The 21792-nt window shown below is 50.1% G+C and overlaps 1 protein-coding gene across 12 annotated transcripts in view; it reads right to left on the minus strand.

The window, feature by feature from the left end:
* Tmco4 (transmembrane and coiled-coil domains 4) overlaps nt 1–21792 on the minus strand; it is a 76069-nt gene that overhangs the window by 17076 nt on the left and 37201 nt on the right. For all 12 annotated transcript variants that reach the window (XM_060379192.1, XM_060379198.1, XM_060379196.1 and 9 more), the window contains 6 exons: nt 14507–14604; nt 14021–14164; nt 13237–13356; nt 11768–11932; nt 10744–10880; nt 8226–8310 (listed from right to left, as the gene is read on the minus strand). In XM_060379192.1, coding sequence (XP_060235175.1) covers nt 8226–8310; nt 10744–10880; nt 11768–11932; nt 13237–13356; nt 14021–14164; nt 14507–14604 — 749 coding nt within the window. The remainder of the gene's footprint in view (nt 1–8225; nt 8311–10743; nt 10881–11767; nt 11933–13236; nt 13357–14020; nt 14165–14506; nt 14605–21792) is intronic.

A 21792-nucleotide genomic window follows, 5' to 3' on the forward strand; every position in this document is an offset into this window, starting at 1 on the left:
GAGGAAGACTCCAGACTTGTGGCCTAATTAAGTCTTTGGTGAGTTCCCAGGCGCTCACCAAAGTCACAGCGGTAATTATCTGAAGAAGTCCCTACTGCAGTTCCCTAGAGCCTTCTCTTTAGTTCAGTTCAAGCTGATAAAGATCTTTCCAGCCTGACATTCTGCCCGCAGCTCTTGGTGCGGAGCCTCCGGCCTGACCTTTTAATGAGCAAAGAGCTGAGCCGATGATGAAGCTGGGCTGGCTAATTAAGTCCAATCAAAGCACCTAGGCCCTTTAAGGAAACAACCCAATGCAGACCGCAAGTGTCAGGTGGAAATGGGAGGCCTTGTTCCCTGTGGAGCTGGCATCTGTGTCCCCACATGTCCCCTGGTCAGTACTTTTTGTTTTTGCTTTGACTAAGAGGAAGCTAATAGCTAAATTCATATCTTAATTACTGCACAAGCTAATAACTGAGGAATACACGGTGTCCTGCCCCCCCCCCTTTTTTCTTCCAACTTGACACAAGCTAGAGGCATCTGGAAAGAACCTCAATTGAGAAAATAACATGATTATTGGCCTGTAGGAAAGTCTGTGGGGCATCTTCTTGATAATGATGTGACAGGGCTCAGCCCACTGTGGATGGTACCACCCCTGGGTAGGTGGTTCGGAGTTGTAGAAGAAGGCAGGTAGAGGCTGGTGGTGGTGGTACATGCCTTTAATCCCAGCACCCTAAAGCAGAGGCAGAAGCAGGTGGAACGCTTTGATTTTGAGGCCAGCCTGCTTATGTACCAAACACGTGGAATGTGCTTACTCAGCTGGAACTAGCACAGTTGGGTTTGGATGCAGGCTTAGCTGTGGGCACTTCTGCTGGATCCAGGCTCAGCTCTCTTGCCTGGAAACTTCCCAATGGCTTTATAGCTCCTATATCTCCCAACCCTTGTCTCTGTGGTATTGGGGATTGAACTAGGGCCTTCTGCATGCTAGGCAGGCACTTTACCACCATGTCACGCCCCAGCTCGGCTACTCACATTGAGGTATTTTCTGGCCTTCTCCGCCTCAGAGGCAAGATGAGGATAGCAATGCCTACCTCTCAGTGCTGTTGGTTCTACTCAATGAGAGAAAACAGGCAAAGCCCTTGGTACGTGGCCTGTCACACAGTCCACAGCCAGCAAGCAGCAACTGTGACATCACAGGAATAACTATGACAGACGCTGGTATTCTTTTACTAATCAGCTTCAAGTCTGGAGGCTGAGGTGACTTGCCCAAGGTCACCCACACAGGAACCGGCAGCATCTGGACTTGAATTCAGATCTGTACCCAGAGCTCTTAAACCTGTTACTCTCCCCTGTTGTCCTGAAGACACTTGGAAAAGTGACAAAAGGAGTCTGTAGATGAGGAAGGGATTGGGAACCAGCTGGGAGGTCAGAAGTGAGGGACCCCAGGGCCCAGCAGGAGCAGGCTTTGTAATTGCTTAGCAAATATATCCTGAGGCGTGCTGGCTCAGCCCTGGCTTCATGGACTGGGCCGCCGGGCAGAGACAATATGTAGTGCCCTTAATTAATTTTCTTCTAGTCCCGCTGGAATGAAGAGGAGAATAAATGCATAAATGCTGAAGCAGGAATTGATTTCTTGGTTCACAGGGCTTTTTCCTGGCTGAGCCAGAGAGTATGAGTCAGTCTGAACTGAACTCCCTCTCCAACTGTGCAATTTTAAAAAAATCTTTTCAAAGGAAATACATAGAAAAAAAATGAAGAAACAGTCTATTATGAACCAGGGCCCGGGGTCTCTTAGTGAGTGCTCCAATAGAGGCTTTTCTTGGCCACAGGCACCATCACCCTTACCCCTGCCACCAGCTGGCACCACTCCCAAAGCAAACTGATGCCCTTGGCTGGGAGACAGACTATTGTTGTGGAGGGGGGCTGTTTATCTTGGGTAGTTCCTGCTCTGTTCATTTCCTGCTCTCTTGGCAGGTGTGCCTCCTGTCTGGGTTTTGGAAGGGCGGGTCAGGTGGGGTCGGGTGGGGTCAGGGGGGGTGGGACAGGTGGACTGCCGGGCAGTCTAGGGCAGAGCATCGTGGTGTGACAGGGTCACTGGGAGGCTTGGACAATGGCTCCATCAGTTGGCCTATGCACACATGGATACACAAGCATGTGCCCACATACATGAAAACATGAATACATGTACATACCACACATGAAAAACATAAAGGAAGAGAGAGAGAGAGAGAGAGAGAGAGAGAGAGAGAGAGAGAATTGGGGATGTTTGTCACTACCCTATAACCTGGTCTGTGCTGACTGATACACTGTGACGGCTTGGTAGACCTCAAGTTCAAATCACTCCTAGAGCCCATCTGCTGATAGATTCATCCCAGGTACGAGGGACACAGAAGTCATTGAGACAGATCCCAGTGCCCAAGTGGCTTGCAGGGGACACTTATCTGAAAGGAGGATTAGTACCCCGAGCCTGAGGGAAGAGCAGGTCAGGCTGGGAGGGGCCCCTGTGAGCTGGAGCTGAATCCTCAGAGTAGCAACACCCAAGGCCCACAGCAACCCTTCACAGGGAACATGAAACATGAAGGCAGTGGCCCCCACTGTGGCCCCTGATACCCCAGTGCCCTGGGGAGAGGGAAGGAAGGATGAGCCGTTGTTGTGAGGGTGAAGGGTTCTTGGCAGAGGCTTACAAGCCTTACAGGCTCTGGGAGACACTGGGATTTACAGCTACAGCATTTACTTGCTGGGTAAGGTGGGGTGTGAGGATTCCAGAAAACAGTGGGTGGATTCTGATTTACTAGAGCAAATCCTTCTCTCCGCCCCTCAGATCATGGCAGAGGGTCTCCCTGAATGCAGATTAATTGGATGCTAAATAATCAGGGCTGCCTGGACCCAGACAGGGAGCTGGAACAGGAAAGAGGGTGAGGAATCCATTTAAGATGGTGGCCCACTAGACTGCTGGAACTTACAAGGAAAGTAACTGCTCAGGGTGGCCAACAGGAAGGAACAGGACCTGCCGTCCCTGTGACCCTTAGGAAAGGCTAAGTTTTCTCCAGTGAGGATTACAGGTGATGCCATCTACTGCCAGCTCAAATCTATAAACTCAGCACATTCTATAAATTTATTTACTTCCGTGTGTGTGCATGTGTGTGACTTGCTGCGTGTGTGGAGGTCAGAGGACAATGTGTAGAATGGTCCTGTCCTACCATGTGGGTCCTGGGGACAGAACTCATGTCCTTTCCCCACTGAACCATTCAGCGTATTCTAAACAGTCTCGCTCACCTCTCTTACGGACCCGCACCACTGTGTATTGTCAGCACTTTCCATAGACGTTTTCTGCAGGCCTATCTGAAGGCTTGATTCCCCAGCCTGTGGTGTGACCGACACACGGTGGGACCTTCAGGAAGTAGAGGCTAGTGGGAGGAATTTCATTTAGATCCTGGGAGTGTTACTGGGGCCCACCCCCCTCCTCTCTTTCTTTCCTTCTTGTCGACTGTGAGGTGAGAGCTTTCTCTGCCTCGTGTTCCAGCCATGATATACTGCCTTGCCACAGGCCCTAAAACAACCAGCCAATCAACGGCAGACTGAAACCTTCCAAATCCTGGGCCAAATTGTCTTTCCTTCTCAGAAGCTGATTACCTCAGGAATTTTGTCACGCTGACTGAAAGCTGAATGGCTGCACGGAATACAACCTCACCATGGCCTTGCGCAGTGGTAGCTGGACTCCAGAGCGGATGCACTTGCCAGCGGCTTCACCACTGGAAGACCCCACCTAGTGACATCCAAATCCTGCCATTCTGCTACTGCTGGGCACAGGCTAGGCCCAAGGGTGAGCATGGGTGTTTGAGCTCGTGAAGAGACTTGTGCTCACTCATTTTGCTTTTTTTGGGGGGGTGGGTCAACGCAGTTTAGCAAAGAAACATCCCGCTTTTGTCCCTAAAGAGCCACCGTGGAGGTGGGACATAAAGGCTGGGCTCTGGGGACTGGGAGCCTCAGCTCCCCTCCTTGCTGAGTGGTGTTTTATTTTCAAGTTCTCAGGAGTCTCTGGATTAGGTTCTGCCAAGGGGGTGGGGGGGGCAGAATGGAAGTTCAGGTGGCTCTCAGGTCTAGCAGGAGAGATGTGGGTACTGCTAGGCATCTCTGAGAAGTCAGGCAGTGTGACATACAGCCGGGCAGCCCCTGCCCAGAGGGCCCCTCCTCTCTCTAGGGAGAAAGCCCGAGAATACAGATGGGAACACGTGAACACAGCATCCCCCACCCCCGGAAGTCACACAGGCCCCAGGAGCATTCTCACAGGACAACAAGCAGGTGTTTGTCCTCACCTTCCACTACTGAGCTCTGGGGAATGAACTCAGGCCTTGGTGACAGACACTCTAGCCACTGAGCTAGCCTGCTGACCCTGCGCCCAGGTGTCTCTGAGGGGTCCTAGGTCACGGTTACTCATGGGCCTGTAAGACAGCTGTGCAAAGGAGCAAGTGCTTGGGAGGGCACCTGGGCAGAGTGGAGAGTAGCCCGGAGCTGCAGCCTAGCATGCCACATGGCCTCTGCCAAGCTGCCTGCTCTGCCACCTGCTGGCCTGCCATCTGGCTCCCCAGAAAGCTGCGTGCTTCAGTGACAGCTTCCTCTGTGGAAAGGCCACACTAGTCGGAGCTCTCCCTCATAGGCTACACAGCTACTGTATGTGCTGAGTTCAGCGCTTCTAGGGACAAGAAAAGATAGTTAATGTAAATGTAATTGTTGCAGAGAACCGTCTGGAAGGTGCAAGGCCTGCCCTGGGGTAAGGGTTGGGCTAAGGGTGGGAGTGAGGGTGGGGGCGGGGGGATGTTCCAAGCAGAGATGGGAGAGCACTGAGAGGCATCCGCTGGGATCTGAGGAGTTGCTGTGTGTGTACAGGTGAGGGAGTAAGCATGTGTGGGCGGGCTACCCAGGGCCCACCTCTCCAGCAACTCATTTGTGGGACTGACTCAGCTGTTCATTTGTTCCATGAGTCAGAGGCTTGAGGGTTCCCCAGCATTCAACTAGTTAGCTCCTGGTCCACCCACATCCCGAGCGCCAGCATCTCCCCCCATCCACATCAGGCTTCTTCTGTGGGCTGCGGAATCCCCAGGCACCACCACTTCCAGGCACTGGAGCATAGACACTTTGTCTGTGCTGAGGTCTACCCCAGAAAACCTCTCTGCAAGTGCCTACTGCCCGCTGCCTACCATTGTCTGCGGTCTGCGTCCTCTCTAGACAGCGCTGCAGTTATGAGGAAGCGCGCTGCCTCTGCCGTGAGATCCTCGAGGAAGACCCTCTCACAGTTTCTCATCTGTGAGGCAGAGAGAGAGCGGCCACACCAACTCCCCTGGGGCTGCTGCTGCTGCTGTGTGTGGGTGGGTGGGTGGAGTCGGAAACGAGGAAATACTCGCACAAGCTTGGAGCGTGGCTATTTCTTCTCTTGCCCCAAGTCAGGCTCCTGCCTGTCCTGTACACCCCAATATGCCAGGCAGTGGGATGACAGTAGGGTATGGGCCAGACCCCACCCATCTGGAGTTCATATCCATTGTGATGCTGGGAAGGGGACACTCTGAAGTTCAAGGACACAGAGAATAAGGTCTCCATAGACAGAGCACTTCCCTTCATTCTGGTGTCCTGTATAGTCTCATGTTAGAGCTTACGGAAAAAAATCTTTGCTGAGTACACTCATCAAAGCCAGCTACTTCCATACTTGTGATCTCATTTTAATCCCTATCACCCTTTGGGGTAAGTATACAAAGTCTCATATTCAGGTGAAGGCACAGAGGTGTGGAGGGATTAGGTAAGTGCCCGCCAGTCCCATGCCCGTCGCCCGTCTATGACTGGAGTGTGCTTAGCATAGTTAACAGCAGGCCAGGAAAGGTGGGACAGAGTCAGAGAGAAAGTTGCTTTGGGCGCCATTACTATCAAAAGCTATACACAAGGCCACCCAAGGATTATGCTGTCCTGGCCCATTCCTGAGAAGCCACCTGCCTGTTCCCCCTCCCCAATCCTCCCTCCCCATCATCAACACAGAGGAGGCAGCTGCTGGACAGTCTCATTCCCTGCAACCATGTTAAAAGGTGACCCAGCGGGGGAACTAAAGCCTGGCTTGCATTAGACCAGTGGTTCTCAACCTGTGGGTCGCGACCCCTCTGGAGGTTTGAGATCATATATCCTGCATATCAGATATTTACATTAACAATTCATCACAGTAGCAAAACTGCAGTTACGAAGTAGCAAGGAAATAATTCTATGGCTGGAGGTCGCCGCAGCTTGCGGAGCCCTGCTGAAGGGTTGCAGCGTTAGGCTCTGCATTAGACGGGTCTTCAGGTATAATTTACACTATCTGGAGGCAGGAGCTGCCTCTTTTTTTTTTGTCTCTGTGAATAATTGCTTCTATAGATAAGGACGAGTCGCTCCAAGAGCCAGGTGCACGGTTTGTGCAGGGGGTGGGGAACTGTACAAGGGATGGCAGTGTTCCAGAGGCCTCTCGAGGAGCAGGAAGGAGCCTGGGTGGCCGGCAGCCAGCATCAACAGAGAGATACACAGGTGAGGCCATAGGACTGCCCAGGGTTCCAACTGTGACCGGGTCCATGAGGGGAGCAGCGGAGATGGAGAGCTTATTAGCCTGCCAAGGAATCCTGGGAAGTGGTCGGGCTTTGCTGTCTCAAGCCCTGGTGTTTGGAGAGGTGGTTTTTATAGCAGTCTCTAACCACAGACAGGATGCTGGGTTCAGGGATACAAGAGGAGGGTGTCTTATGTGTGTCTGCCTGTTTGCCTGGTGTTGGCACCCTAGGGAGCTACCAGAAGCAGAGGACATCCCAAGTGGCCACTGTCCCTGCAGCCTTCTAAGGACAAATAAACACAGAAATGACCTAAATCTGGCCAGTCCACTGACTTCACAGCGAGAGCAAAGCCCCATGTCAGATCAGTCAAACCACAGCCAGCCGTCAGCTCCTGAGCTGTTTGTGTTGTTACACAATGCTACCGCAACCACAGCTGACTGATACATCCCTCCCGCCTCTTTAGAACATATGTTTTTATACAGACAACTTCACCACTTGATAATTCTCCCCTGGTTTTTCCTGAGAGAGACAGGCAGTGCAGTGATCATTTGTATAAAGTAGCATGGCAGGAGGCGGGGTTGGCAAAGAGCTAAGGAAAGGATGATCCTGTGGGGGTTTATCCAGCAGTCCAGAGTACCCCAAATCTGCCTATCTATCTATCTATCTATCTATCTATCTATCTATCTATCTATCTGTGGTACTCAACATGGGGAAAAATATACAGAAAGAGATGTCCAATGTCTTCCACCTTTAATTTAATTTTCCTCCCTACTTCCTTGCTGGCTCTTGCCTGCCCTCTGACTCAGCTTGATTTCCCTGGTGAGTATAACCTAGAGCTGGCTGCCAGGCCCTTTTACCTAGTGGTTGCAGGTAAACAAGAGCTACTTGAAATAGTGCTTTCCCATTGCTTGCACTGACTAGATACAAGCAAAGGAAGAAAGGTTGCTGCAAGCGAAAGGAGACTGGGAGTGGGGTGGGAGGAGGGGCCCAGGTGTGGACATTCTATGGCCAATGCCAAGGGTGGTATATCCATGTTGTCTGTAACCAGGAAAACAGCCCCTACTGTCAGTCTGATGGCAGGGGGGTATTTTGGTCACAGTCAAAGAACACAAATGGACCAACCATACTCCTGAACTCAGGGACTTTTCCAGGGCTGTCTGGCAATGCCAGCGATGAAATGGATCCTGGCCTTTTCTGGTCTAGCTGATGGCAGACATCCCATCTTTCCTTGCTATTGCTGGTTGCGAAGCAATTTTGTCACACACTTGGGATGCCTAGGGAAAGGGGCAGCTCTGGATGAGCAGAAATTGAAGGGTAGAGGCTTCCCATGACATCCTTGCACTGACTGGTTTGAAGGTTGGCCACAACACTGTATGGGGGCTCCTTCTCCCTGGGCTTCATGGTGACACAATCCTGCAGTCCGTGACTTTGCACTTCTTACTCTGTCACTCCCACCCAAGAACACGCATCAGAGCACAAGGACCCTTGTCATCGTGAGGGGACAATCTGCCATTCATGTACTCTAATCTGTATACAGAACTAGCCTTCTTTCCATTTAAAATGATTCACGTAAACTATTATTTTAAGGACTGGGAATGTACTTTGTGAAACTCATGACCCTCGGCCCAGAGCCAGTGTTCTGGGGACCAACCTGAGAAGAGCTTTTTTGTTTGTGGTAATGAGTGAACTTACTTTGCTCCTGAGCCATCTCTTGCAGGCAGAAGTAGATGACTCTGGCTCCAAGGCTGAAGCCAACCAAGGTGACAGGTCTCTGGCCCTGAGGAGACACAGGACACAGGTGTATGAAGAGGTTACAAGCAAGTTTGAATGTCTCAGTCCTTGAGCAGACCTTGAGCTCATCAGCACTTGCTTGTGTGCACATTACGGTCCCCTGAAGTCAATCGGTGGTCTCAGGGCCCTTGCATATGCAGGAGTTAGCAGCTCTGGGGTTGGTTTCCTCAAGAGCAGGTGGCCTCTGGCTGGCCTAATTCCCTTTCATCTCAAACCATTATCAGTCACAGCTCTTCCCAGGGAGGCAGAATACATCAATTACAAGGATTCCCTCCCTCTGCCTATGGCAAAGGATGGCAGTGATGCAGGCTTCCTCTGGGGATGGAGAGATTAGACACAAGGTGTAATGTGATGGGTGTAAAGGCATGGGAGGAACTTCATGACAAGACAGTGATGGGGGAGCCTGGAGGAAAGCCGAGGCATTATGGGACATGCTGAAGAAAAAGAAAATTGTGTGGGGAGTAAGGTCTGTCTGCTCCACATAACAGTCAAAGCTGCTGACCATCCTAGCGTCCTTTCCCTCTCTGTCCTGAGGCACACAGAGAGGAAGCTTCTGGAAGTCCTTTGTAGTGAAGGGTGTTCCCAGGGTGGGAGTCCTGGCTGGGTGACGGAAGACCAGGGACAGCCACGACTTCCAGGAATGCCTTTCATTTCTATATTTACAAACATACATATGTACACGGAAGGGAGGAGGAGCAGGGAGAAAGAAGCCTGAGGATACTCCAGACACTTTGAAGATGGAGGAGGGGCGACTGGCAGAGGACAGAGGCCTCTGGGAGCTGGAGAAGGCTAGGAAGTGGATGCCTTCTTCCAGTCTCCACAAGGAAGGCAGCTGTGCAGGCATGTCCGATTCCTGCTCTCCATACTGTGAGGAGAGTGTGCATGAGGTAACTTCCATCATCTTCCTTGGTCACTGACACCCACGCCGCTATGTGGGAGGCGATAGGTTTCACCCCGTTTAGCCCATGCCACTTCTGTCTTTGCCTTCCAGCCGGATCTGCCAAAGGGCTACTCTGGTTTTCCTTTTCACTTGGGGAGGGTGAGACGCAGGGATTGGCTGGAGTTAGTGGTTTCCCAGGCAACATCCCCTCGTTGACAGAAACTGCTGGGCCTCTCAGCATCTCCACTCCCCTTTGTCCGCAGTCATTGAATTTCAGCTGGCTGCATGCCTTTTCAGAATAAAGACTGAATCTCCTGGCGTTTTGGACAGTGAAGTGTGATCATGTGACTAGTCTCTGGCTAGGGAGATGGCGACTGGGAGGCTGTGTGGTGCCTGCTTTGACTCCTCAGGTCTTCCTTTCTCTTGCCTCCTGGTGCCCAAATACTGCCTTCTTGGAGCAGGGAATCAAGGCCATACCCAGGGAACAATGGTGTGGCTTTGACTTTCTGCCCAAGGAGAGAAGCCTCTTTCCCATGGCACATACCATCAGAGTACCTGACAGTTATGCTAGGCTTCTCCAGTGAAAATAAACTTCCACCTTGAGAGTGTGTATGTATGTGTGTATGTTTCTGTGTGTGTGTATGGGTGTGTGTTCATGTATGTGTGCATATGTATGCTTGTATATGTGTGGTGTATATGGATGTACATGTATACACTCCGTGTGCCTGTGTGTGTGTGTGTGTGTGTGCCAGTACTCTCGCACAGATCAACACTGAGAAGCTGCCTATCTTGTGTTATGAAGCAGTGTCTCTCACTGGCCCGGGGCCCAGGAATCTACTTGTCTCCACCCCCCCAGAGACGAGATTAAAGGTGTGTAGCACATGCCCACATCGGTCATGTGTCCCTCCACCCCACAGAATTTCTCTGTGTAGCCCTGGCTCTCCTGGAAATTGGTCTGTAGACCACGATAGCCTTGAACTCTCTCTCTCTCTCTGTCTCTCTTACCCTGTCTCTTTGAGACAGGGTTTCTCTGTGTAGCCTTGGCTGTCCTGGACTCACTTTGTAGACCAGGCTGACCTTGAACTCACAGAGATCGGCTTTGCCTCTGCCTCCCTGAGCTCTGGGATTACACTTTTTTGTTTTGAAATGTAGGTTCTTGGGACAGGCATTTTATCAAATCTCTCTGGCTCTGGATCCAAATTTTATTTTAAAGCTATTTTTTTAAAAAAGCTTTGTTTGTTTGTTTGTTTGTTTATGTGTGTCTGTGTATGTATACCACATACATAATATGCAGGTGCCCAAGGAAGCTGGAAGAAGGAGTCAGTTTCCCCAGCTGCAATTATGGATGGTTCTGAGTAACCTCGGATACTTTCCTGATTTGAACCTGAGTGGCAGTGAAGACTACCTTCTCCCCCAAAGCTCCTGGGCTTCTTCCAACAAACCTACTGTTGGAGTTGCCATCAGCATACACACTGTGTACATCCGCATACAAGCTTGCCCTGTCTGCCCTCCCCTTCCACCCCAACCATTCTCAGTTACCTGCTGCCTCGAGAGGAGGATGTGTGCCAGGTGCTTGCCAACCTCTGCGGAGCGATGGAGACACACCCCCCAGGGATTGTCGATGACGTTGGCCACACTGAGGAGGGAGGCCGGCCAGGTGAGGGCAGCCACGATACCTGAGGAGACAGGAGTCCAGAGATGAATTGGGGACAGCCTTGCTTACGGTAGTGTGGTTGATGGATGGGTAAAAAACATGGGTGGAGTCTGTAGAGCCAGGGATCTGAAAGGTTTCATTTTTCTCATGGGTATCCATCAGCTTGGTGCCTTTAAGAGGAGAGACACATGGGGCTCTCCTCTTAAGAGCCAGGCCCTTCAGGTTGCCTCAGATAAGCTGGCCTGATTCAGGGGACAGCTGAATGACCCACAGATCCATGAACGGGCCCAGTTTAGACAAGCCAACCCCAGCCTTGCTGCTCCTGGGCTATTAGAATAAAGAATTATTATGCCATGAGTCTGGGGTAACTTGTCATGCAGCAGTAGACAATGGATACATTATATGATTGGCTGTTGCCTTGTGTCTTGGCACAAAAGTCACAAACTTTTCACAAAGGAAGCTGAGACAGGAGAATTGTAAGTTGAATGTCCGCCTAGGCTACTGAGCAAGTTCAAGGTCAGCCTGGGCAAATTAATGAAACCCTGCCTCGAGACAAAAAGTAAACACAAACTGTCTTGGGGAAGAGGAAGGATATGATCAAAATATATCTAAAAATTGTTTTAAATAACAATAAAAATACTCAAGTTAAAGATTAAGCCATTTATCTTATCTCCAAATGTATAATAAAACATTTTTTTCCTTCTCCACCAAAACAAAAACAACAAAAAAGTAAACGCAGCAGCGTTGGAGATGTGCTAACCTGTGGAATGCTTGCTTGGTGTGCCTGAGGCCCTAGGTTTGATCTACACCCTCTGTCTCTGGCACAGAGCCAGGCTCCCTTGGGTCACAGACATGCAAGGATTTGGTGCCACTGTGTCATGCCATGGCTGGTCAGGGAGGGGTGCTTACCAGAGAGCATGGTATACTTGAGAGCCTCCTGGGCCACCATGTTAGCAAGGCCACTGAGGATGGTCTCCAGGGCATTGCCCAGCTCCATCAGGTACTTGGCTTCCCAGGCCAGGCAGTACTGCTCCTGACTGCGGGCTAGGGCCGTCCACGGGGCGCTGAATGTGCCTGAAGAGAACACAGATAGGTGTAGGCAGCATCCTCTACTGCCTGTGACAGAGGATGCCCCAGACACTGACTCAGACAGACAGCAACAGGGGCCTCTTTCTCCTGAGGGTTCACCCCTCAGGACTCCATCAACTGCAGTCAGCATGGCAGATGAAAACACTACTGCCCTGTCAGTCTGTTCAGAGATGGCTTCCAATCCTTCCTTGCTTTAAGAGCTCAGTGACCTTGGGAACATCACCACCTGACCTTGAACCTCACTTTGCTCAGCTAGGAAGTGGGAAGATGTCAGGTAAGTGTTTGAATTACTCCGAGGTAAATTATTCCTTTCCCTCAACCAGGAGGCATTCCAGCACCGACCTGTCAATACACAGGGGTCTAGCACGGAGGCCCTGTGAGCCGACAGCACCTAGACTGCAGAAACGCCAACTGGGAAACAGTCAGATTTGGAGGTCTGGGTGGGAAGAGGCAGGGTCACCCCACTGTTCCCAGCCTCCGTTTCCTTACCTGGGACATCAATGGGAAATGACCCTGAATGAGGACGAGGAGACAGTATTCCCACAGAGACCAAGGTACAGCTGTTCCATCCTCCTCTCCCTACAGCCCTCTGTCTTCAGAGCCCATTCTGGCACCCGATCTGGTCCTACCTGCTTCTGCCTGTGGCAGGACACAGATCTGGTACAGATGCTTAAATGGCATTATTTCTATTAGCTCCTTACTTTCTTCCCCTGGTCCTTGGGGTCCATGCATCTTCCATGGCCCTTCTGACAGATGAAAGACACCTGTATTCCCCTGGCCTCCAAGTTCTTGTCATTTGGTGTTTCTGCTATTTTATGAATTTCATAAGAAGTCAGAAAATGGCTCTGTTGCGTACCACTGACTATTGAGGGCTTGGCTTGCTGTGGAGTATGTGGTAAGGCTGATACTCAAAATACAGTTGGGTGACTGAATGATGGTGGGTTATGGATGATAGGTGGATGGGGAATAGTCAGTCTATAAAGATCACTGACTGACTGGCTGGCTGCATGGATGGATGGATGGGTGGATGGATGGATGGATGGATGGATGGATGGATGGATGGATGGATGGATGGATGGGTGAACTCTTATTTGGATGAATGGTTGGATACACGGGTATATAGATAAAAGATGGTCTTCTCTCCTGTCTTGGTCTATCCCCCACTCTGTGAAATGAACCTCCCATACCTACACCCAAAAGACACATAGAAATAACTAGTCCAGGTTCTGTCTGACCAACAGACAGAGAAGATCTGGCTCAACTGAGTCCCTCCCCACCCCGGTCCTCACGGTATCTGCCGGACCCGAGCCAGCCAGTGATGGCGATGGTGATGTGTAGCCGCCTGCCTTCCGTCAGAGGCAGAAACATGAACTCCTCAATGGCCCCGACCCGCTTCTTCATCTTGTACCCTAAGGACACAGAAACGAGCAACTGCATTCATGTGTTCACATGCAGAGCACTGCCTATGTGCTCTGCTCCTGGACAAATGCATTTCACTCTTTAAGACAGGTACCACTGTTGTCCCTTATTAGGGGACAGGAAGACACTGCCCAAGGCCACCAGAGCCATAGACCTGGGTCTGAACTCAGCCTCTGAATCATCACCCTGTCTGTCTGCATCTGCTCATGTCTGTATTCTTGCACTTCCTGCTGGGCCTTAGCCTTTACTGTAGGTGATGCCAACCATGATTATTGGCATCACACGTCTGTGTGCCACTAGGGGCCACTGGCACAGGTGAGGCTGGAGAGCCAAGGCAAGGACACAAGGAAACTTCATGCCTCCAAGGAAGAGTGCCTGGGTATTTCCTGGGTAATAGTGACAGACTTGGCTGGACTCTTTCTCAGCAAGTACTCACGGCTTTCACACGGGAAAAATCAGTTTGTCAAATTTTGTCCTGATCCTGGCTCTGCTGATTACAAGTCCAGCAACTTCTGATATCAACTCCAAGTCTGGCTTTGATAGGACCCGGAAGGGACAGAGCCACATTTCCTCATCCCCAGCAAGAAGCCACCTTTTGGCTGAGTCATGATGGATAAAAATCCTTTCGAGGTCCTCATTTTTATTTAACCTTACCTGTCAGGCCGGCTCCAGCCGCACCGAACAGTGAGGTCATAACAGCTATGCCAGCCACCGAGCCCAGTGCGGCTGCCCCAGCACTGCCAATGATTGTTGCGGCTCCCGCAGCGACGAGGGGGGCAGCTAGGCCCCCAGTCACACCTGCAGGGTAAAAGCTCAGTCAGGACACGGCTTAATGGGATCTTTTTCCACGTGCTGCCCACTGCCTGCCTTCTATGATGTTTCCAGCAATGCCTCTAATTTATTTTTCTTTTCTTTTTTTTTAGAGACTGTCTCAAGGAGCAAAGGCTGACCCTGAACTCCTGACCCTTCTACCTCTATTTCCTAAGAGCTGGGATTAGAGGCAAGCGGCACCACACTGGGGCAGCGTCTATCCCATTAATGAGTACATTTACTACTGGCCTGGGCGCCTGTCACGTGCTGGGGCCACCTCCCCACTGATATGCAGACCACAGGCTATCTATCCCCTGCTGCGGGCCTCACCGATCACTGTCCCGCCTCCAACGGTAGCCAGGCCTATCAGGAGATAGCGTTTCCACTTCCTCCGTTTTTCCTTTTTCTTCCGGGATGCCTCTGCGGTCCTGGAGAGAAGAGGCTGGTCTATGAATAGCTCTGGGCCAGAATCCCTTGAGGCCTCCCACCTCACCAACCCCTAAACCAGAGATCAATGATAGGTAGGCCCTGAGCCCATCAGTGCCTGGGGAAAAAAATCTCAGTGAATGGAGCACACTACTTACCCAGCAGATCCATCCTAATGGGTGCAATTTAATAATGGAAAGACAATAATAGTAATAATAATAATAATAATAATAATAATATAAACAGCAACAAAAGCAAACAAAGCAAAGAATAGCTTTCACAGAACAAATGGACCTAGAAGGAGTACAGATGTGCTCCTATCTTGTCAGCAGATTCCACCTCCCCTGGGGGTTTCCTCCGGAGAAATTACTTGTGCGATGGGCTAGGGAAACATTGGTATGGGAGATGGCGGCCTTGTGGCCACGGCTGAATTGGTCCAGACTCTAAACTCAGATACTACAAACCCAGCCAAAGGTTAGGAGGGGCGCTTGCAGTGAGAACAGCTGGGGTTTTGTAATTTCTGTCTTAGGTCTTTGAGAGAGGGTCTCAAAGGCCAGGTAGGCCTCTAATTCTCTCTGTAGCTGAGGACAACCTCGAACTTGGGATCCTCCTGCCTCTATTTTCCAAGCGCTGGAATTACAGGCATGCATCACCACGCTCAGTTTATGTGTCACAGGCATGCAGCCCAGGGCTCTGAGAACGTTCGGTGAGCGTACCACTGGCTGCGCAGCCTTCACCAGCCCCTCCGTGAATGGCTGTCTTGGTGCTCAGGGTCAAGATGAGCAGTTTTTCTGATGGACCTTTAGCCCTTGGCTGCTTTAAGGTGATCGGAGACAAGAAGAGAGGTAGAGGGTGGGTGGAGAGGCCATTAACAGAGAACTCTGAACTGAAGCTGGAATTTGGACCACTGAACGCAGAGTGACCATAAATGACGAGAAACAGTTAATATTTAGTGAGTGCTTCCTCTACAGCAAGCCTCCACACTGTGCGCTTCCCATTCTTTGGCCAAGGGGCAGTTGATTGTAGTCCCACGGTCCGAGGCTTTAAGAGTACAGTGGTACAGCGGGGGTGTGGTGTTGAATGCCTTTTATCCAGTAAGTAAAGCAGAGGTAGGTGGGTCTCTGAGAGCCAAGGCAGAGTGGAGGCGCGGGTGGGGTTACACAGAGAAGCGTTACCTCCCCATGCCCCTCAGAAGGGATAACAGTGGTTCTTCCAGAGGGGCTGTATGAGAGAGAAAGAGATAGAGACAGAGAAGAGAGACAGAGAGCTAAGAGAATGCTTAAAATCCTTATAAAGTATGATCCTTGGTAGTAACAGTGGCCATTGCTGCCATATAAGATAGGCTGAGCCTCAGTCTTCTACAAAATGAGGACAATAATACATATCTTTTAAAAGAGACATTTTTACTACATAAATTCATTGTGTGTGTGAGTGTATATGTGTAGGTTTGAGAAGAACATGGGAGTTGGCTCTCTCCTGCCACCATGTAGGTCCCAGTGTTAGAACCCGGGTCATCTACCCCGCAAATGGACAAGGCCCTGGCCCACCCCCCTGGAGTCTGCATATCTGTGGGCTGGAATTCCTCGTCCCCATCCATGCTCAACCAATGTGCTCATACCCTTCCTCATGAGTGGAACCAAGACATGGATTTGCCGCAGGCACCAAGGAGCTGGTGAATGTTTGGCTTCTCACCAGTGCCAGCTCATTTCAACACGCTTTTCTCCTGAGGCCCCTGTGTGGAAAGCTGCTACTCTCCGCTGCTTCCCTGAAACCAAAGATAAGAGTCTCGGCCTGCCATGGGTGCAGGTTTCCGTGAGGAGGTGGAACACGCACCCGGCAGGTGGAAGGCGAGAAGTGACTAAGAGTGAAGGAGTCTGGGGTCAGAAGCTAAACTGTAAGACCCGACAGGAGCTCCTCAGTATTGGTGGGGGTTGATTCTAGGTGTCCCAAAGGGCACCAGAATCCACAGTGACCCATGTCCCTTATATCCACATACATTTGCATATAGCTTTTGCCTGTCTTCTTGAATGCTCTAAAGATGTTTAGATTTCATATATATCACACAATATAGCAAGGCATGTGTCATGGTATTCACTCTGTTTGGGTAAAATGACAAGGGAAATAAAGTTCATCTAGTACAGAACTTATTTTAAAAATAGTAATTATTTTAGGAATGATAGAGCATATCTGAATCCCCACTAATGAGGATGAGGAGGCACCTTGTTTCAAATATGTATGTATGTGTATATGAATATACATAGTATATGAATATACTATTCATGATCCCTGGTTGGTTGACTTGGAGGGCCTCAGAAATGTCATAGTTGAAGACTGTTCACCCCTGTGCTGCCAGCTGCCAGCTGCTGGCCAGTTTTCCGCAGTGAAAACACGAGGGTGGTGTGATGCTGCCATTTCTGGCAAAGTCTTTAAAAGCCATTGCAGGAGGGCGACGGGTTTCCTTTGCTCTAACCTGAGACCGACAGCATTCCAGGCAGCCACCGACTCATCAGCCTGGAGCTCAGAACCAGGGCAACGTGGATAAGACCACATCTGATCTTCAGTGGGTGCAGAAGAGCAAGAAATAAGCCCTTGGTGTGGCAGGCCACAGGATTGGGGGGGGGGGCTACCTGTTACAGCAGCAAAACCTCCCTGCCTCAGGGACAGTGCCAGTCACAGAACCTGTGACTTTGTACAGATTACATCTGAACCTTCTGAGCCAGTAAACACCCTGTGTGGGTGGGGTGGGGTGGGGTGGGGGGGAGGGTTTGGAGGCCTGCATGAGGTGACTCTGCCAAAGGCTTATTGTCTCCGTTCAATGTTTGTTGCTGTTACCATTCGTCTCGCTGCTATGATCATTTCCTCCCATATAGAGGCAGTGATACACTTTGACCCTTAATGGCTTTGACCCTTCATTAATGACCTATCCACTGGTTCAAGCAGGAGACCAGCTTCTCAACAGAAGGCCAGAGTGAAGCATCCTAGTGGCTGACGGCACACAGTGGGGACTGGCAGTGGGCTTGGAGTCAGCGGCACACCTCCACACAGCAGCCACGGACTAGGAAGCAGCCAGGAGCCGAGGGAAGAGGTGCAGGGGTCCAGCCCTTCTGGCTCAACCATTCCTACCTCTTCACCCTCTGCAGTTTGCCCTGGGTCTGGGCGGTGTTCAGGGCAGGTTTCTTTTTTGGGTATGAGCACATATGTGTTCAAGAGCATGTACCCACTGAGTGCATGTTTGAAGGTCGGAGGTTACCAACAACTGTCTCTCTCAACTGCTCTTCACTTTATTTTTTGAGTCAGGGTCTCTCCACGAACCTGCAGCTCACTGATTCAGTTACAATAGCTGGCTGGTGAGTTTCAAGGATCTGCCTGTCTCCACCCATCCCCAGCCCAAGCACCAGGGCTGTTAGTTCATGCTGCCACATCTGCATTTTTTTTTAACATGGGTGCTAGAAATCTAACTCTGTAAACTGCATTGAAAAACAAAAAAAAAAAAAGAAATCTAACTCTGAGCCTCATGTTTGCACAACAGACATTTTACCCTCTGCCCCAGGACAATTTTCTCAAACCAGAGTGACACAGAATGGACACAGGCTAAATGAAAAGATGTGAGTGAAGTGCAGGCCAGTCACTGTGAGGTTAGGAACTTTGAGAGTAAGAGAACGAATGGGGAGTGTCAGGAAGTGTCTGTGAGTTTGAGGCCAGACTGGTCTACGTGGCAAGTTCCGGGTCAGCCAGGGCTACATAGTGAGACACTGACTCAAGTAAATAAATCAGATGTTCATAATTATTAATGCATTTTACTAAGAATCTAATAAGGTTTCCAGGTTAGTGCTACTGATGAGACTGGCTGCTGCCAGCTTCTAGATTGTTCTCACAGTGACATCAATATAATAATAGTGAGTAGGCTTAGCTGAGCTTGATGGAGTAGAATGACAACAAAACCAGTAGGGCCCCTGAGGCCTGTGTGACTCAAGTACATGAAGCTAGAACATCAGAGCAGTTCTGCAGAGACCACACACACAAGGTGCTCTGACCCTTAGCAGTTTCCTTCATCTTTGCAAACTTTTTTTTTTTTTGGACTGGAAAAGGTGAGATTTTTATTCCTTTCTTTAAAAAAATGCTTTATTATTTTATTTGTATACACTCACGTGTGTGTGTGTGTGTGTGTGTGTGTGTGTGTGTGTGTGCTGGGAACTAACCCTGGGTCCTTTGGAAGAGCAGCCAGTGCTCTTAACCACTGAGACACCTCTCCAGGTGCCTTTTGTTGATTTAAAAAAATGAAATGTTATTTTACTTTTTCAAGTTTTCATTACATTTTTGTGTGATGTCCATTTATACATGTGTACATGTGGAGGCCGGAGGGTAACTTGTGGCAATCAGTTCTCTGCTTCCACCATGTGGGTCCTGGGGATTGAACTCAGACTATTAGGCTTGGCGTCAAGTGCCTTTGCATGCTGAGCCATCTTGGCAGCCCTCAAGGAGACCCTCTCTTTGACATTCCCGTGCATGACCTACTGATTTCACTGATTTCCGTGTGTGTACCCATCTTAATAACTGCTTTCCTTGGAAAGTGAGTAGGCTTCTTATCTTGGCTGATTAATCACAGCATTTTACTCTTGCAATTATTTCGGTTGTCTGGTTGAATTTCAACATTGAAAGCCCAAGAGGAGGCACACTGAGTCACAGCTAGGGTGCTTCTTTCCTTTGCCTTGGACATTGAAATTCTGGGAACTCTAAATCTAAATGATGGCGTCTCTCCTGCCATGGACTTTGCCATCTGATTAGACACAATGGCAGCCCGTACCTTCAGACAGCCAGTCACTGGCCACACTCACGTTCTAGATTGCAAGGCATGAAGCTGAGATGGCGTTTCCATGTCAGCCTAGGTCAGACCCCATGCTGGCCATAAAAATAGCTTGAGGAGAGCAAGACACCAACATTGTTCATAGTGTGGAGCCACCAATCACAGGCATCTGATCTCCTGTGGGAGGGTATTCTCTCTAGCTCTGTCTCCCCCCCCCTTGTTTCCAGTGGAACTCAGGGCCCCACATATGCTGGGCAAGTATCCTACCTCTACGTTTGCTGGCCATCAGCTTAGCTCCAGGCTCAGCGAGAGACCCTATTTCAAGGGAATAAGGCAGGGAGAGAGCAGGACCAGTGTCCTTGTCTGTCCTCAGGTACATATGTATGAGTGATTTACCTGCAAACAAGTGAGCACTCTACCTCTGGCCCACCCTGAGCTTTTCCTAGTTAAAGCTGGGAAAGGGGGAACATGGGATTTCAAATTGGGCCTCAAGAAAATAACACACTAGCTAGGTGGTGGCAGCACATGCTTTTAATCCCAGCACCCAGGAGACAGAGGCAGGTGGATCTCCGTGAGTTTGAGTCCAGCATGATCTAGAGGACAGCCAGAGCTATATACGAGACCCTGCCTTGAAAAATCAAAACAAAATAACAACAACAACCAAAAAAAAAAAAAAAAAACCCATACAAACTAGACATGATGGTTGAATCAGGATGCCATTGAAGAGCTATGTGACCTGGGCTAAACACCCAGCTGACTCTCCACAAGGATGGTACGGGAGTTAGCGGGGCAGCCCCTGGGCTTGCTTCAGAAAGCACGTGGCAGGAGTTAAACATTGACCACATCCTTACAGGAGCTATGAAATACAGCCTTGTGTCAGCCTGCTGCAGAGCAGGCACTGTCCGGGTTTTTTAATGTGAGGTAATTAATGTAATCCTCCTGCAGCCCTCTGATGTAGAACTTCCACTAACGCCATGCCAGAGCTGACAAAACTAAGGTATGGAGAGGTGAGGTCACTTAACAGGGAGGCTGGTGTGGCATTCAGGTGAGGACCAAGCACAGGGGGTGGCATGCCACATTCTAAAACTCACCTACAAAGAAGCCCCACAGATAAGCCCGCTAAAAAGCTTTAGCGTTAAGAGAAATGTCTATAGAGCCTGATCCCTTAACACAGAGGTGACAAACTGGTCCTGCTGCCCAAAGAAGGCAAGGAACCTGTCCAAGGCCACAGCAGAATCAATGGAGAGCCTGGTCTGAACAGTCACTTTCCATTAGTCTCAGGTCCCTCTGGAGAATCTCAGGAGTTCTCCATAGTCCTTAAAACTCTACATTCAAGGCATAATAACACAATTGGAATCTTGCTGGTAAGAAAGCAATGATGAGATAATTGGACCCATCACTGTCAGCTTCCTTTCTGTCCCACAAGACACCCAGATGAACCTAGGTCTTTATTTGCTATCCCTGTTTTACAGGTAAGGAAAGGGAGACCCAGAGAAACCTCAGTAACTTCCTCAAGAGCATAAAGCCCAGGAAGTTAGGAGTTGGGCTGTGCTGGAACTTTAGAAGAACATGGCAGCTCTTGTGATTAAGGCCATTGGTTTACAGGCCCATCTGTTTGCTCCCTGGCATGGTTCTGAGCATCAAAATGAAATATTTTCAGATTATTTCTTGTGTGTGTGTGTGTGTGTGTACACTGAAGACCAGGGATTAGCATCAATCACTCTCCATTTGATTTTTTTGAGACAGGCTCTTTCACTTGAAGCTGGAGCCCACTGGCACTGGGGACTTTCTTGTCTCCATGCCAGGGTGACAGGTGCCCCCTGCTGTGCCCAGCTCACATGGGTGCTAGAGGCCTACATTCAGGTCCTCATGCTTTCAGGGCAAACTCTCTCCACCCCCCCTTTAGGTGATTTTAACAAACTACCAGAATCAACCCCAACACTCAGGAGGCAGAGGCAGGCAGATTTCTGTGAGTCGAGGCCAGCCTGGTCTACAGAGTGAGTTCCAGGATAGCCAGGGCTACACGGAGAGACCCTGCCTCAAAACAAAACCAGAAAACCTCCAAACCCACCCTTGCCACTGTCTCCCAGCCTTTTGCCCATAAGATCTGAATGAAGACAGTCCTGTCTCTGAACTGGGCTTCACATTCCTATCTCCCACTGGTAGAACTGCTGTAACTGGGCTTTTCAGAGACAGCTATGGGGGATGAAGAGAAGCCTGTGCTGGGCAGGCGTGCCTGGTGCCCAGTGCCTGTGCTGGGCAGGCGTGCCCGGTGCCTGGCGCAGCATGGCAGGATCAGGATGGGGCTGGAGTTGATTTATGATACTAGGATTAGATGACGCCTGGAACTGGGCTCCAGCCAAGTCACAAGGATGGTTTTTCCTCT

Source organism: Meriones unguiculatus, chromosome 3 (genome assembly GCF_030254825.1).
Source record: "Meriones unguiculatus strain TT.TT164.6M chromosome 3, Bangor_MerUng_6.1, whole genome shotgun sequence".
Classification (NCBI taxonomy): Eukaryota; Metazoa; Chordata; class Mammalia; order Rodentia; family Muridae; genus Meriones; species Meriones unguiculatus.